General features: G+C 28.3%; 3 protein-coding genes and 1 long non-coding RNA gene across 4 annotated transcripts in view; 3 read left to right on the top strand and 1 right to left on the bottom strand.

Moving 5' to 3' along the window:
• Positions 1-3,439, top strand: part of LOC127287849 (uncharacterized) — a 106,579-nt gene extending 103,140 nt beyond the window's left edge. Inside the window, exon 3 of the long non-coding RNA XR_007843941.1 lies at positions 3,301-3,439. This is a non-coding gene — a long non-coding RNA (uncharacterized LOC127287849). The remainder of the gene's footprint in view (positions 1-3,300) is intronic.
• Positions 1-3,707, bottom strand: part of LOC127287836 (all trans-polyprenyl-diphosphate synthase PDSS1) — a 34,212-nt gene extending 30,505 nt beyond the window's left edge. The window contains exon 1 of the mRNA XM_051314959.1: positions 3,385-3,707. Coding sequence (XP_051170916.1) covers positions 3,385-3,540 — 156 coding nt within the window. The 5' untranslated portion in view covers positions 3,541-3,707. The remainder of the gene's footprint in view (positions 1-3,384) is intronic.
• Positions 3,708-3,882: 175 nt separating this feature from the next.
• LOC127287841 (probable 39S ribosomal protein L45, mitochondrial) lies at positions 3,883-5,536 on the top strand. Its single transcript, XM_051314965.1, has 6 exons — positions 3,883-4,071; positions 4,240-4,551; positions 4,644-4,795; positions 4,867-4,915; positions 4,993-5,136; positions 5,196-5,536. Exons 1-6 carry the CDS (start codon positions 4,024-4,026, stop codon positions 5,469-5,471), a joined length of 981 nt encoding a protein of 326 aa, XP_051170922.1. The 5' UTR covers positions 3,883-4,023; the 3' UTR covers positions 5,472-5,536.
• A 137-nt stretch (positions 5,537-5,673) lies between these two features.
• LOC127287784 (uncharacterized) lies at positions 5,674-16,601 on the top strand. Its single transcript, XM_051314912.1, has 8 exons — positions 5,674-6,059; positions 6,153-6,282; positions 8,785-8,964; positions 9,046-9,819; positions 10,383-12,551; positions 12,630-12,811; positions 13,005-13,326; positions 13,415-16,601. Exons 2-8 carry the CDS (start codon positions 6,231-6,233, stop codon positions 13,615-13,617), a joined length of 3,882 nt encoding a protein of 1,293 aa, XP_051170869.1. The 5' UTR covers positions 5,674-6,059; positions 6,153-6,230; the 3' UTR covers positions 13,618-16,601.
• The last annotated feature ends 128 nt before the right edge of the window (positions 16,602-16,729 follow it).

Here is a 16,729-nt window from a genome sequence, read left to right as displayed (position 1 = left end):
TATATATATGTAATTATAATGGGAATAATATATTATCTAATAATTATTGTTATATAATAATAATTATTATAATTTGGTAACAATATGCAATAACCAAAACTAATTATATAATATAATTGAAATATAATCGTATTCAAATTAGGAGTTAGAAATACTTTTAAATTAATTTTTTTTTTCAGATAAATTAGCCCCATAAGTTTTTTTCTTGAATGTTTCTAAAATTTATCTCAATTCAAAGAAAATTAAAAAAAAAAAAACTAAAAAGAAAATTCTTTCTTTAATTTTTTCTTATTATTATTCTTAAAAACAAAATGGAAAATAAAAAATAAAATAATAATTGCCAGTTGGAATATAATCAAAAGAAATTAAGGAAAATTTATGTTTTATATCGTCGAGAATATGAAAAAGATTTATGTGGGTGCATTTGTCGAGGATCAGAATTACCAACATAAAAATACATGAGAAGGAATGTTAGGAGCGGCTTTTCCTTGCCATTAATTCATAATTCTTGACAAGTATTTCTTTTTAATTTTCAACCATATTCAAAGGGAAATAAATAAAATGAACTTTTGGTCATTTTTCGCATTCAAATATAATAATTTGATTTCAATCACACATATAAATACCTGATCTATTGAAATAAATCGATATATGCATAAAAGACTTTCACCAATTCAGTGTTTAGAACATTTTTTTTTTTTTTTAATGAAACTTTTTTTTAGGACAATCATTTGAAATTTATTTAATGTTTGATTATGGATTTTTTTTTTACCAAAAAACCTTATTGCTAATATTATTATAATTATAAATTCCTAAAAATTTAAAATATTCAATTTTACACTATTTGGCGTGTGCAATATTGTACAATCTGTCCTGCTTTTAAACATGTGCATGAAGAGAAAAGAGATTGAATGGGTCAATCAGATATACTTACATGAAAAAAGAATATTGCTCGTTTTTAGAGTTACTTCAATATATAAAAGAATATGGAAGAGGTAAAAATTCGACACGTGTACTTCGACATTATTATAATAATAATAATATTATACTCTCTAAGTCAGTAAAATTTCTCTAAACATCTATTTTGAAAAAAAAATTATTTCGAATTATCAAAAATATGATTAAAATCATTAATTTTCTCCATAGAAAAATATATATATATGTTTTTAATTTCTACTTTAGGAGAGAAAGAAGACTAGTTTATAAAGTGTAAAACTATCGAAAGATTCAAACTGATCGAAAGTCTAATGGAATTCACTGCGACATTCTCAACTAACAGTGCGGGCCGGTTTCATTTCGTACTATATATTTCTATAAGATTTTACTCTCACGCGCTCATAGAAGAAAGCGAGAACTCGTCTCTTCTATTTAGGAATTCAGAAACAAGAAAAAATTTTTTTAAAAAAAGCAAGAAATTATTAAAATAAAAAAATTTATAGAAACTAAACTAAAAAAATTACCACAATTTTTAAATTGAATTATTAATTCAAAAACTGACTTTTTCGAGTCAAAAAAAATTCATTTTTTTGTATGATTTTGAAAATGAAAAAATTGAGAATTTATAATATTTTGATTGGAAAATAAAAATTTTTCCAATAAAAATGCGAGAATAAATATATATATATATATATATATATATATATAATCAACAGGTAAGGTAAGAGTAGACACAGAAATGAAGGTAACTATATAGTGAAGCAAGTTGTGATCGAGAAAGTCAAGAGCGCCAGCGGACGTTCCAAACAGACTTGAGTAAAGATCTATGCCATTTAGCCTACTTATGTTTAACTTATAGAGTTAAAATTCGCTCGACCGGTTTCTCGTCAATTATACATCAAAATTGAAGAAAATGGAAAGTTTTGTCTATATTGTTTCAATATAAAAATCTTAAGAACACTCCAAGAACATCGAAACAACAATTTTACTATAACAAATTTTAATCAAGATTACAATCCTCTATTGTTTTCTATCTTCGAATAATTAAAAAAAAAAATTTACAATTAAAAATATCACTTTTATATTATAATAAATTAAAATAACTTTTTTTTCCCCTCATTTATAGAAAATTCAAGTTAAATAATTGATGGGATAATTTCAAAAAAAAAAAAAAAAAGAAAAGTAAAAGAGTATTATATAATATTGACCAGGTGTGAGGCAACGGCAAAAAGAGGAAGGAGGACCAGATTTAAGGTCAGAGTATTTAACACCAGGTCGCATTTACTTAGGAATTACGTAATATGTATGATGATTAGTACTAAGCCTATCGGTTACTATGAACTCGCCGATGGAAATTTAAAGTCCGCCCATTGAGTGAAATAAGTCAAAACAGGTGCGGCTATATATTTTTAAAGAATTTCAAAAATTGCACCATCACACTATTTCTTGATATCAAAAAAATGACATAATTTCCTTTTTAATAATGATCAATAAATATTAATGTTTTTTTTAATCATCAATAACAAACTTTCTAAATTTAATTCCTTTATGCTAATTAGTAAATTAATAATAATTTTAAATTCAAAAATTAGCGGTAAAAAATTAAAGAAAGCTTGCACATGCGCACTTTTTTTGAAATTAAAGAGAAAATTTTAAATTAAGAGAATAATTAATCATAAATAGATAATTATTTTCTATATTAATAAATATCATTTGATCAACAATTATATATTATGTAGAAATTAGATTTATAGCAGAAAAGATAATAAATGATAGAGAGCAGACGACACTGCATTTTATTGGCGTCTGCTAGAAATAAACAGCTGATGCTACTGTGTAGATTATTCTCGCCGGATTTCACTCGTTTTCTAACAGAATAATTACTATAAACACCTTGGCTTTCACATGAGATCATCGGACTAAGAAAAGAGAGTTCCATCATTAATTTTCTGCCAAAATATACAAACTGCCAATGAAGTTTTTAATTCAAAATTTTGTCAAAAACGTCAAGTGTCTGACAGGTTATTTTTCGTTATGTAACTTATCTTTTTTTTTAACACCAAAACAGATCAAGAAATTTTATCAACTTTTATGTATATGCAATTTGTTGAAGGTTGCCAACTATTTATATAACTGAAAAATACCACGTGACATAATTGCCAAAAATATATAACAAAATCTATAATATTGACGGTTCTCGATATATTTTAGGTTAGAACACCACATAAAAAATTTGCATGAACTTTGTGATTTCAAATCAGAGATTCTTTTCTTTTTGTATATTAATAAAATGTTTAAAAATACAATTAATTATTATTTAAATTATCTTAAAAAAAAAATATTGATTAATTTAATGAATTTCAGTTGAGGAAATGTGTGACAGAAGGGGTCGTTGAAGAATGTTCCTTTTGTAATCAAGGTTAAATTGATTAATTGATTATCAAGTACCTGGCAGTGCTGAAGAAGAGTATTGGCAGGTCGCTCGACATCCTGTCGAAACTTAACACAAGCAGTAGAAACTTTCCTTCGAAACTGGGCAAAATGTCCGAATTGGCACAGTTTCTCCGCACGAGCACAGAACCGAGTCGACCCTATACAAGCCATAGCCAAAACTGTAATGAGCCGCCGACTCGGCCGATCGCCGATGTCGACCGCAAAGTCTTTCAAGATAGTTCCATTATTCCCCACATTGTCATGTCAAAATCAATCTCCACAACCACATCCCCACTTTATACAACCACCTTCTCTTCATTTTCCACCTTTTCCACTTCCTCCTCTATACTATCTTTTGGCGCAAAAAAGATACTTTCAAGAACTGTACAATTAATGTAATTTACTGTACAATCGTTCTACATTATCGATATTCGATATATCGCTTTTCACTGCGAGAACTGCATTACCAACTTTCAGTTTTACCAACATACAAAATATACAAGTCGTTTATAAGGTTATGTTTGTTATTCTTTAATTTAGAAGTGTTTCAAGCACTTAATAATTTTATTTACAACAAATGACACTGAAGAGTTTATTTTATTTAACTAGTTTAAATATTTACTGTTAAGAAGAATTAATCATTTTTCTAAAACAATGGCCGGTCTTTTAACAACAAGAATTTCATTAATAAAAACTATTCAGGTAAGTGGAAATTTTATAACAATAGACCTTTTAATGCTGATCATTCTGTCCTCTTCCAACTCATTCGTCATTGTATGCGCTAGATAAGGACAGAACGATCAGCATGAAAAGGTCTATTGTTAATATTTATCAAAAATAATTTAAATAATGTTTGGATAATTTTTTCAGAAAACACCAACTTGTTTTTTAGCTCCTACACAAGTGGAAGTAATTAGAAATAAAAATGCAAAACATTGGAATCCAAAATTTAAGAAAGAACGAGGACAAAAATTTATTAAAGTTGAACTTCCTGACAGAAGGAGGTTGAATAACTCGAGTGATTTTACAGAAGAAGAGCAACGTTCTTATATGAAAAAATTTGGCATAAAACCTCTTAAATCTGATTTTGAAAGAGGCATTGTTTTAAATTGTACCACTGATATATTCGAGGCTTATGTTCCACCAGAGGGAGATGGAAAATTTTCAGTTGCATCTAAATCTGTAATATTTTTTAATTATTTAATATTTTAATATATAATACATTGACAAGAGTAATTTGATAATAATAATTAAAATAAACAATCTTATTTTAGGGAATACAACAAACTGCAACTACAATTGGAAAGAAAACAACTTCTATGATGTCTATAAGAAAAATTAAGGGCTATATAGATGATTTTTCAACCGATGATTTTGTAGATGAAGCCAGAGATATTTATATTAAAGCACACACTACTTTAGCTGAGTAAGAAATTTTTTTATCAAATATTTTTATCCATCTTTGTTATATGACTTTTTTCGTTTTTTAATTTACAGAAAAGATTTTGATAAACTCACGGATTATGTTACGGAAAAAGCACATATGGTAAATTCATTAATGTTTCATATTGAAAATTTATAATTACTTTTCAGACTTTAAATATTTTCAATTAATTATTTCAGGCAATGACTCATAATATTAAAAACAAGCAAATTCGATGGAAATTTATTGAATCGTTAGAACCTGCACGATTAGTTCGTGCTAGAACACAAGGTGATAGTAGTCAATTATTTGCTCAACTCACAATGAGATTTCATACCAAACAGGTTAGTTGAAAATATTTATTTATTTCATTAAAAATATCACAATTACATTTTTATTTCAGTCTTTGGCCGTTTACGATCGATTCGGACGCTTAATGCATGGAAGTGAATTTGTTGGAAAAGATGTTCTAGAGTATATTGTATTTGAAAGATATTTAACACTATCACACAGCATATGGCGCATTCATGGAAAAATTATTCCAACTTGGCAAGCACCAAGAGAACCAATAGCAACAACTGTTGTTAAACCAGAAATAGAAGCAAAAGAAGAAGAAGAATCAAAGCCAGCTACTAAATACAAAGAAGTTACTAAAGTTCCTCATTTAGATAATCATTAACAGTAAACCAGTATCAATATAATTTGTTTACAAAATTTTGTTAATAAAAAAACAAATTCCAGATATATAGTATGAAAGACGAGGAAGCTAATTTCAAAATCTATTAATTAAGTTTAAAACTTATAGGTATTTAATTAAATTTTATTATTAACAAACTAAAGAATCGAATTTTCAAATTAGAAATAATTCTTTTCAATATATCAAAGTAATTAAACTTATAGTTTAAATTAAAATTCAAATACATTTTTTATACAATGTGTTCATTTTATAATTTTTGGAAGGAAGAATGTGGTTTTACCATAAAATGTTAACGAGTGCGCAAGTCATCGCAAAAGACGCAGTTTAGATTCTTGCATTGAAACGCATGCACGTCTAAATATTGCATTCGAATGAAAATTTGAATTTTATTCCAAAATACAAATATATAGACGCAATTCATTACAATAGAAGCAATCTTTAAAAAAAGTATTTTATTCCTTAACATTTTGGATAACATTAATTCAAATTAGGAAAATATTTGCAATTAATGAAAGAGATCCGCTCTATATAGCGGAAGTCAAGTACTTGACAACTTTTTTAAAAAAATTGGTAAATTTGTCTATCCATTTTTAATAATAATTAAATTTATAATTTTTTATTTTACTGTACACTATAAATTTAAACTGAATTTATTTATTTTAGATTATCATATTCTTAAGTGATAAAAGTGTATTAGAAGATTTTTCAAAAATGTAGTGGAAAAATTGTTGGCGCAAAATTATGTTTTCAAGAAATAAAACAAATATGCAAAATTCTGATAAATCAAATTTTGGTAAGTAAATATTTTCAAAAATATAAATTTGATAAAATTTTAAAATTAAATTTTTAAAATTTTTTCTTCATATGGAAAATTTATTTTTTAGTTCTCAATATTAACGAGTTAAATTTAAATAAAATTAAAAAAAAAAAATAATGCAATGCAACAAAAAACAATTAAAATGTGCATTATATTAATTTATAGAATTAATTAACGTTTTTAAATGAGAGGAACATCCTACGTTGAAAAACGCACAGCTCACTGTGACCTCGAACCTTCAAATGCCCTCGTAGTTTCTATGCCCGCCCAACTTTCTGTTCAAACTACGTTGTAAACACTAAAATGCCCTTATTATTTTTAAAAAAATCTAAAAATTATTATAATGATTTTTCTACTACTAGAATTTTTTTTTGCAAATTTTTACCTTTTTAAAAAAGGTGGAAGATCACCTATATTTCATTGTTTCAAAATATAACAGGAATTTAATTTCTTTTAATAATAATCTAAATATGATAAAATCAATAATTACAATTATTATAAAATGTCCAAAAAATAAAATTAATATTAATTAAAAAAACAATTGATAATTATTTATAAAAATTATCATTGTAAATTTAAAAAAAAAAACTATTTAATTTCTAAAGGAGTGAAATTTTTTTCCTAATTAATTGTAAATAAAATATACAATTATTACAATTACATTATTATGATTCGAAAATTTTTAAAAATTTTGCATTTTTTTACGGGGGAAAAAAGATGTAAAAATGAACTACATACAAAAACATAATTCGCGCCGCCTCCACAAGTTGGCAGCACTGTGTAGCTCGCTTACTTGCGGCCACCATTGCTTTGGTTGATGCCTTGACGATTTTTTGGCCGAAAAAAATCGTATACTTCGACGGACTCTTACGAAAGGTGTGTAATCACGAAGAATCGAATCGCAGGATTTGCTTGTTCTTTTGTGCTTATTAAAATAGTGTCAGGTGTATTCCACTTGGATTTTACCTGAATAAAAGCCTAGTGAAATCAAGTGTAGCCATTGATTTACGCGAAAGAAAGAGGTACCCAATGTCCGTCGGCTATGTCGTCGGGGTGTTGGTGCGTTTGAATCGTTGATTATACCGTGTGCGTAAACAAGTGCCGGTAACACGCGTGTCTGTGTCTTTCGCGATACTAAATCACATAAGCTGTCCAGATCAAAAAACATAGAAAACCGATGACAAAGCTGTTGGATTTTAACGACATCGAAAAACTCATCGTTGCCCTCTATGGCGATATTTTGTAAATCAAAATACAATTTTCTCATCGTTAAAGACTAATTTATAAATTCGTGTTTTAAATTTTATAATTAATTTATTATCATGTAATGAAAAGTCCCGTGTTCTTTGGATAGTTTTTCCTTACGTGGCCCTTTTGCCCGCGTGTAAGCGTACCTTTATGCACGCCTGCATGTGTGCGCCTGTCGCACCTACACTTGATTTCTGAACATTGCAATTTATAAATTTCTATATAATTTACGAATTATTCATTTTCACTTGTGTAAATTCATCTAAATTATGTGCATTTTTTGCTCCGTCACCTTCATCACGTATATACTCTTCCTCTCGACAAGTCTGTTAACGTCACCCGCCACGCCGAATTTTCCGCCCTTGTTTTTTCCACGATTTTGCACCTGTTCGCGTCTAACGGAATTTGCATTTATACCCTTTTTGTATTTACACGTAAATTTATTTAAGTGGTGAGATGAAGTTTTGAATTGTTAAATGACTTTGTTTATGTAAATCTTAAGGGCTTTGTATAAATTAAAGGATTCAAATTTAAGATGGAAGTGTTATGACCTTAATTAGATGTTTAGTGATTTTCAAAATTTATTATTTAAAATTAATGCATATATTGCAAAAAAAAAAAAAAAATGTTCCACTTATTTGGATGTATTGTTAATTTAAACAATGCTGATAATTTTTTAATACTATCACACTTTGGTTAATTGTTTTTCAAATTAAGCATTAGTTTTTTAATTGTTCGTGTATGTAATTGACACCTTACGAACTAGGAAATGGTAGCATATGTCAACCCACACAAATGTGTTCTTTAAAAGTAACTTGTATTTTTATCTTTACTAGAGCGTAGGATTTAGCAAATCCTTATTAACTAAAAGCATTCAATGTTTACACATTTAATAGTAATATTTTTACATTTTTTCAATCTCTCTATTTTCTAAACAGCTAACTTTTTTAAAGATTAATTTCAATAAAATGCTAATTTTTTTTAAATTTATTAATTCAAAACAATATACAAAAATTTTCAACTTTGTCATTCTTGCACTATAAAATACAACTGTGTAAACATTTAATAATAATATTTCACAAGAATGAAAAGCCGTTCCTTTTACTTTATTTGTGTACATTTCCTTGTAATTTTTTAAATATTTTACTTAATGAGAATTAGAAAACATTTGTGTGCTTTTTAAACATGAAAAAATGTGACAAAAGTAAATAAAAGAAAATTTCTTTACAGAATTAGATAAAGCACACAATCAAGAATTGATTAGAGACGAGCCTCAAAATTGGAATTGTTCATTCTGTACTGGACAGAGTAATAGGAACATTTTAAACACTAATGAACATTTGCTGAGACCTTCAACATCGTTTCAGCATGGTGTGACTTTGTTCGAACCTGATGCTGCTTTCAGCAATGGTAATTTTTATTTATAAATTAATTTTATAAAATTAATTTTCCTAAGATTTAAAGAATTTTTTGTTTTTTCTAATTTTTCAGGGTTTTCGATACAGGGAAATGCGCCTTATGGGGCGCTGCCAACAAACTTCTACTGGAACAATAATCAAGAATTATTGCTAACACATAAGGACTTACTGAAACCAAATACATACAACACAGTAAATCCAATTTCAAGCATTGTCACAAATTCTTGTGGTATCAACGACGGCTTTGCGGAACAAGCTTACAATTATCGAACAAGATCTGACTTAGTCCCTAATCAAGCAGAGGAAGCAAATTTTTCTCATTCCATTACGCCATTTTATTCTAATTCAAAATATATTCTAGAAAAGAAAAGTGAAAAATCTATTTCACCAATTGCTACGTCTTCGACAAAAAGTCAAAATATACAAGAAATTTGTATTTTAAATTCTCCTAATTGGATTAATATTTCCCCTAAAGCTCAAGAAGTTGAGAAAAATTTAAGTTTATCAAAATTTTATGACTATTCAGACAACATTATTTCCAGCAACGATAAAAATTCAAAAAATCAGAAATTCACAATTAGTGAATCAAATCAAAACGAAATTAATAAAAAATTGACGTTAAATTTACTCAAAGGCACTGCAGATTTTAATGTTACGAATTGTGACATTGACAAAATACTGAAATTAGACACTCAAACATTAAACAATTTATTTACTGACAATACGGAAAGAAGGATTTTTGAGGCATTCGAAATGTCGGGACAATATCCTGGTCACAGTCGGCCACCAGTTGGCACACCTCCTCCGCAAACTGTCTGGAATCATCTTACAATGACTCAAGGACAAGGTATTTATTCTCTGATAGTTTTTTTTTAAAATATTTTTCAAAAATATTATAATTAAGCTATTAAAAAAAAAATTATCAGAAATTAATATTGTAGCTTATCTTATCTCATTTAATTTTGATAAGGAAACGTAGTTAAAAAACTTCAAAATTGTTTGCACAACTTTTTATCTTCAATTAAATTTACTTTAGGTTATTCAATCAATACACATGAACTACAAAAGTTTTTCTTCTATTTTTTTTTTTTTTTTTATTATCATAAATTATAGGTTGTCATCTATTGATCTTTTTTCACTCATTTTGAAATTTGTATTCTATTTTTCTTTCCTTTTTCAATTTACAAATTGAAATTCTAATTTTACAAAAATTAGGGTTTCTACAGAAATTGACAATCATAGAATAGTAGAATTTTTAAAAATTTTCTGGAAATCATGAAAAAGGCCTGGAATTTTTAAAATTTAATTTTTTTTATTTCAGATTTCTTGTAGAAATCCTGAATTTAATAATTATAAATGTTATTTAGAAACAAATTGAAAATATTTTAATATTTGAAATTACAATTTCAGGATTGAATATACATCCAACAGCATTGTCCGGTGCATCGTTAAATCCAGCGGGATTTTATACACATCCATCTATGGCACGAGCGTCTCATTTAACACCTCAACTTACGCCTCAATTGGCGCATACTCAGGCTCCACCTACGTGGCATACACCAACAGTACCAGCAAAAACAATGACACCATCAAATACAGCTGGCAATCCTTTATTCAGCCTTCAAATGTTAGTTGACAATCGACAAAATCAAAATCAGTACAGAAATGCACCAGGCGTTCAAAGTACACTTGATCTATCGGCAACATCTGAAATGGCAGAAAATTATTCTCGAATACCTCAAGATATTCCCATTAGCTTAACTGCCCGCAGTATAGATAAGGGCAGTCGAAATGGTAATATAATTTCACCACCAATACCATTGAATGGTGACACATCATGTGACAGTGGTATTAGTTCCTCAGTTCCAACACCTAATTCACTTATTGAGCCAGTATCACTATCGACAAAGGAAATAATTACACCTAAAATAACAGTTAAAAATTTCGAAAGTAATCTTAAGGGCGTCTCGAATCTTCATGATAAAATAAAGGAGAGCAGTATTGACAGTTTTGTGCAAAAAGTTATCAATCTACCTCCAAATGTGACAATTGAGAGAGTAACGTCGGATAATAAAAAAGATACAGAAGTGACAAAATGTAAAGACACATTAAGCGTTATTGCACAAGTGCCAAGAAACGTAATGCCAGTTATTGTCAATCTTACTTCAAAAGATAAAGATGTAATTGATAGTCCTAATAGAGAATTATCGTTGGATTGTGATAGAAGAATGGAGGATATGAGTGTGAGATCACCAAAAACATCATTGAAACGTAGTGGAAAGAAAGGTGTTGATTCACTTTTGGAGAAATTGGAAAGTGGTAATAAAAAGCTTGGCACGGAAAATATTGGTTCTGTTATTGTTACTCCATTAGAGGAAAAGGATACGGGTAGTGTAAAGAGTATGTCGCCGGAACGACAAATATCAAGGTCACCAAATCGTGATGAAGATGTTATTTCACCATTTAGTAATGAAGACTCTAATGATAATACTAAACAGCGAAGGAAACGAAAATTAGAAAAGCCAGTAAGACTTAGTAAGGATTCAAAAACAGAAGTTGAAGATATGGAATTAGAGCCAACAGAACCCACGGAATCAAGGAGTTGTGAGATTAATTTGCCAATGGATCATACTCCATTATTGATTAATGAACGAATTGTTAATAGAACAGAACAAAAAATTGATGAAAAAACAGAAACACCAATAATGGATAATAAAATTGAGGAGAGTGTGAAAAATGTTGTTGAGAAAGTTGATAAAAATTTAGAACAAAGAGTAGATGAGAAATTAGGTGAGCGAATGGATGTAGATTTAGATGAAAAAAATGAAGAAAATCAACCAGTTAGAAGGCGGAGATGTAGTGAGGGACCAACGCTAAGTCCAGTTGTTAATCAAAGAGTTAGGAGAAAATCAAGTGATGATGTTACAGATTTTTCAAAAGTAACAAGTCCAAAAGTAACTGGCAATGCGAATCCTTTTAATGAAGTTGAATCAGAATTGGAAAAAATGTTTGCAGGTATTGTTGAGACAAGTGAAAAACAAGAACCGAAACTTGAAGATGAAGAGAAATCGGACAATATTCTAAAGTCGGAGAATGCAGATAATATTGTGTCTACAAGTAATATGCAAAGTACAAGTTTAGCTGATGTATCATCATCAGTGGAGACAAAATCAACACCCAAGAAAACTAAGAAAGGTAGAGTTCGAGCTGGTAAGAGAAAAGCTGTCAAATCCGATAATGTTGGTCAAGGTGGTGGTGAATTGAAAGACGGTAAAAGAGGCAAGGCAACGAAGGGAAATAAAAAACAAGAGAGTTCCAAGAAAAATGTGAAAAAGACTACAAAAGTTGAGGGCTTAAGAGAAGTGACATATGATTCTGGATCTAATGCAAGTTCGATTAGATCACGTGGACCTGTTGTTCATGTCGAGGGACCACGAGACAGTCCATTAAGTATTCAAGTTGTTAATGTTCCTCGCGAAGAAGAAGAAGAGAAAAGTAAAGAAAAACGAAAAAATTTGGGAAATGGAAACGCAGGTCGAAGTAAGAGGCTCAGTCATCAAAATGATCTTGACTATCGGGGTAGGTGGATCATTTTTTTTTTTATTTGTCGATCATTTTATGATTTTTACAATTTAATTGTATTTTTTCAATTTTCAGGGAAGGTTAACAAAGCCGGTCTTTTTAGTTCTACACTATCATCAAGATACGACGCACATACAACAGATTCAACATGGGTTTGTGTATTTTGCAAACAGGGTCCACATTCTGTTGTTCCTGGTGATCCTTCAAGGCCACACCCCAATTTAGCAGGTCCTCACATAGCACCTGGATCGTATATTGTAAGTAAAAATAATTTTACAATTAGCACTCGTGTAAAAAAATGGAATACATGGCACCGTGTGCTAATTATGAAAAGATATAAAAATTCTAAAAAAAAACTTTACAAAATCACGTCCTAATTTAAAAAATTTCATTTAAAGAAAGACACTTAAAATGTAGTCAATTAATGGGAAGCTTCTTTGATTATTATAGGTTCCAGCTGGTGTTTTGAGTGATTTATTTGGTCCATATTTGATTGGCAAAGAACGTTTGGAGGATGGAATTTTATCTGCAGATGAGCAGGAAATTATGATTGAGCAAAAGAAAGGTGGGAAAAATAAACGGAGTTTAAGGCACGCAGGACTGGCTGATCAATTTACTGCTAAAATGAGTAAGAAAAAAAGAAACTCAATAGAAAATAGTAATGCTAATACTGTGTTTACGGGCATGACATTAATTCCTGGTGAAGAACAACGTTGGGAAGTTTGGCTTCATGAACAATGTGCAGTTTGGACAGCTGGTGTTTATTTAGCAGGTAAAAGAAATACTTTAGAAAAAAATATGAATATTATATTTAATTTTTTATTTTTTAAACATGTCAAAAAATATTTTTTTTTATAAAGGCGGACGAGTCACAGGTTTACAAGAAGCAGTTTGGGATGCTGCAAAGTCAGTTTGTGAAGCTTGCGGTTTGACTGGAGCAAACATTGGTTGTGTAAAACGTGGTTGCAAGGCTGTTATACATTATCCTTGCGCCTTAACAAAAAGCTGGCTTCTCGATACTAGTGACTACATACCTAAATGTAATATTCATCGAGTAACGTGAAATTTCGGTGAGTTTCTAATCAATTTTTAATTTGAGGAGAAAGGAAAAAATCATACTTGCTGCACACAAGGCTTTTGATGGATTTTGTTGTTTTGATGAAGAGTAAGAGATTTAAGAAACGTATAATAAGGTCGAGAATTACGTTTTGACTGAAAATCGCCTTACAAAAAGAGGTAGGGGTGGGGATCGTTTAAACCAGCGACGTTTAATTTAAAAAATCCATTAAAAAAAAAAAAAATAAAATTCGTACTTCACGTTTAGTGTACACACAAAAACAAAATTTTGTTTGTTTTTGTAATTATGTCACTCATGAAATTGTGTAACATATTTCTCATTGATCGTGATCACGTCGTGTAGAATGTCAAAATTATGCGTCGTAAGAAATAATTGATGATTTTTCAATTTGGCATAGGCCTCGTTGTAAGATAAAGTGAAAAACAAGAAATCTTCAATTTTTTTTTTTGAAGGAAAGTTGTATACATTTTGAAAATAGTTTCTGAGATCAGTTTTTTGGTAATCAGCAAATGTTAAATGTACACTAGTTCTAGGTCTTTATTTTGAAAAAATTTTGAAAAAATTTTTGAAAAGTTTTAAGTAAAATAAAATTTAATACAATCGTTTAGAAATTGTTTTACATATATTAAAATATAAACTTTTCAAAATTAGACACCATTAATTTTTAATAATTATTAAATGAAAACGCCTATAAAACGATTATTTTTCATTTTATAATTATTAATGCAAAAAAAAAAATATAACATTATTTTTTGTCGCTTTGTGGCCTTGAACAGTGTGGCCTTTTGAGAAATCATAAAAATTTATACTTTGTTGAAAGTATGAACCAATCAATGAAAATTTTTTAAATTTTCAACAATTTATTTTGTTTAATCCATACAATATATCTTAAAATAAAAAACTTATAAATACAAAGAACAGTGTATATAATGTTTGTAAGAAAGAAATGATCTCAGAAATTTGAATACAAAATTTTGAGCATGTAATATTTATTTTGTAAATACGGTCAGATATTGGACAAATTTAGCTTGAAATACTCTATAGATTTTTTTTTTAAATTGATTATATCTGCATATAAAAAAATTTTTTAAATCACAAGTGAAAACAAAATTTACATTTCACTAGATTTTTTTTTTTTTTTGCATAACTGTATCTTATGTTGTTTTCATCTTAAGGTACAGAATTTTTTATATATATTTTAAAAGTGTTTTTGTTTAAAGAAATTGTCTTTTTGTCCGAAGAAAATTGATATATATATTTTTATTTTTCAAGCGATTAATTCTCAGAATATACAATTGATTTTTTTTTTCAAATAGTTTACCAATTTTTTTTTTTTTTTTATTTTGTAGCCTTTTAAAGACCAGTGAATCACATAATAATTAGATTAGTTATTGTTGATTTAATCATTCATATCATTATGGTAGATTTTGCGAGTGTGTAAGATGATTTTTTTTCTGCAAACAAAATTGTATGCAATTGCCTAGGAACATATATGATTAAAATATAGCTAAGAAAAGGAAAAATTGTAAAAAACAAACATAAAATCCTAATGTACATATTGCGTAGACAGAAAAATATATATAAATATGAAAGGTATATGTTACAGTTTTTCCAAGAGCACACAGAGTATGATGATTTCTGTTTTTTGACTTTTGAAGTGAAACACTATCACCTTTGATTTCTTCTAATTATAACTTATTTTCTTATTTCTATTTAAAAAAAAAAAACTCTTATACGTAGAAATCGAGGTAGTGCTTTTGGGAAATATTCTTCTTCAAAAAATAAAGGCGTCCGAAAATTACGCTTGAGGGGTTAAATTTTAGATTTAAGAATCGCGAGTATGAAATATTAAAAGTACGATGAACTTTTTTGTACATATGATACGTACATAGCAACAAATTTATGTATAAAAGATTAACGAGGAAGCGTAAATTTAGATGCATAATATCAGTTTTAAATGTAGAGAAAAAAAAGAAACAAGGTGTACTTCGACGAGGGGGGGGGAAGATGTAAAAGATTTTCTATTTGCAAGACATATGATTATGAATTATGTGTTCTTAATTATTTAATTTTCCCAATTAACAAAACAAACAGCAGCCAAAAAAAAGAAAACATTACTGTTAGAATTATTAAGTAAAACAAGAAGTAACCAAACGTTTACATTCTTTGGTCATGTGTGAAAGGGAATAAAATTCTATTTTAAAAGTAACATTGTAATTTTAATTAATAATTGTGATAAAAATGGGAAAACTATCTGATCAAAAGTGACATGTCTATAAAATTTTGCGTTCGGTTAACTGTGTTATCGAAAAATTTTCTTTCTTTACATATTAACAATAAAAAAATTTTCAATTGTTAAGAAAAAAAAGTTAAGGTTGTTTTTCACATGCATTGTAAATCATCAAAAATAGAATTATATTTTTACTTTTTTCTGAAAATTAGTAAACCAAACGAATTTGGCTTGTAAATTGCTGTGGCCCAAATAGCTAAATAATTAGAAAGCCTTATTTATTTGTAAAAAAAAAAAAAAGTGTCATGAAAATTTGTAAAATAATAAGCATCGAAAGTCAGATAGGTGAAGAAAAAAAAAATTATCTAACGACGCTGACCAAGACGATAGATGAGACGTGAAACAAAACAAAATTAATCCTATATTGTGAATAAATAGTAGAACAATTTTATTTCCATCAGTCACACTTGACTTTAGGAAAAGGTTTTTTTCTGTCCTTTACACTCTGCAGATTTATTAAAGCATCATACGCATTTTCGTGACCTGGTTTAATATTAAAACGATCAGTAAAGATGTTGCAAGATGTTGCTTTCTCTCTATCTGTTTAATTACATATGTGGAATGATAGGTCCTTGTGGATCATATCGAGATTTATACAAAAAAAAAAAACGATACCACTACGTATACATCTTTGTGTAAAATAAACATAAAAAATAATAAAACGATATAAATCGAAAAACTTGTCTGAGTATTTCTTTTCTTCTCCATGAATTAGATTAATGAATAATTAATTAATTCTATTTAAAAAATAATAGATAAAATAAATATAAATGTATTTATATTATTGTCATATATATTTAAATCGAT

Source organism: Leptopilina boulardi, unplaced genomic scaffold, assembly GCF_019393585.1.
Source record: "Leptopilina boulardi isolate dan_hultmark-lab unplaced genomic scaffold, ZJU_Lbou_2.1 LbouV2_123, whole genome shotgun sequence".
Lineage (NCBI taxonomy): Eukaryota > Metazoa > Arthropoda > Insecta > Hymenoptera > Figitidae > Leptopilina > Leptopilina boulardi.
This window is presented reverse-complemented; position numbering and strand designations above follow the sequence as displayed.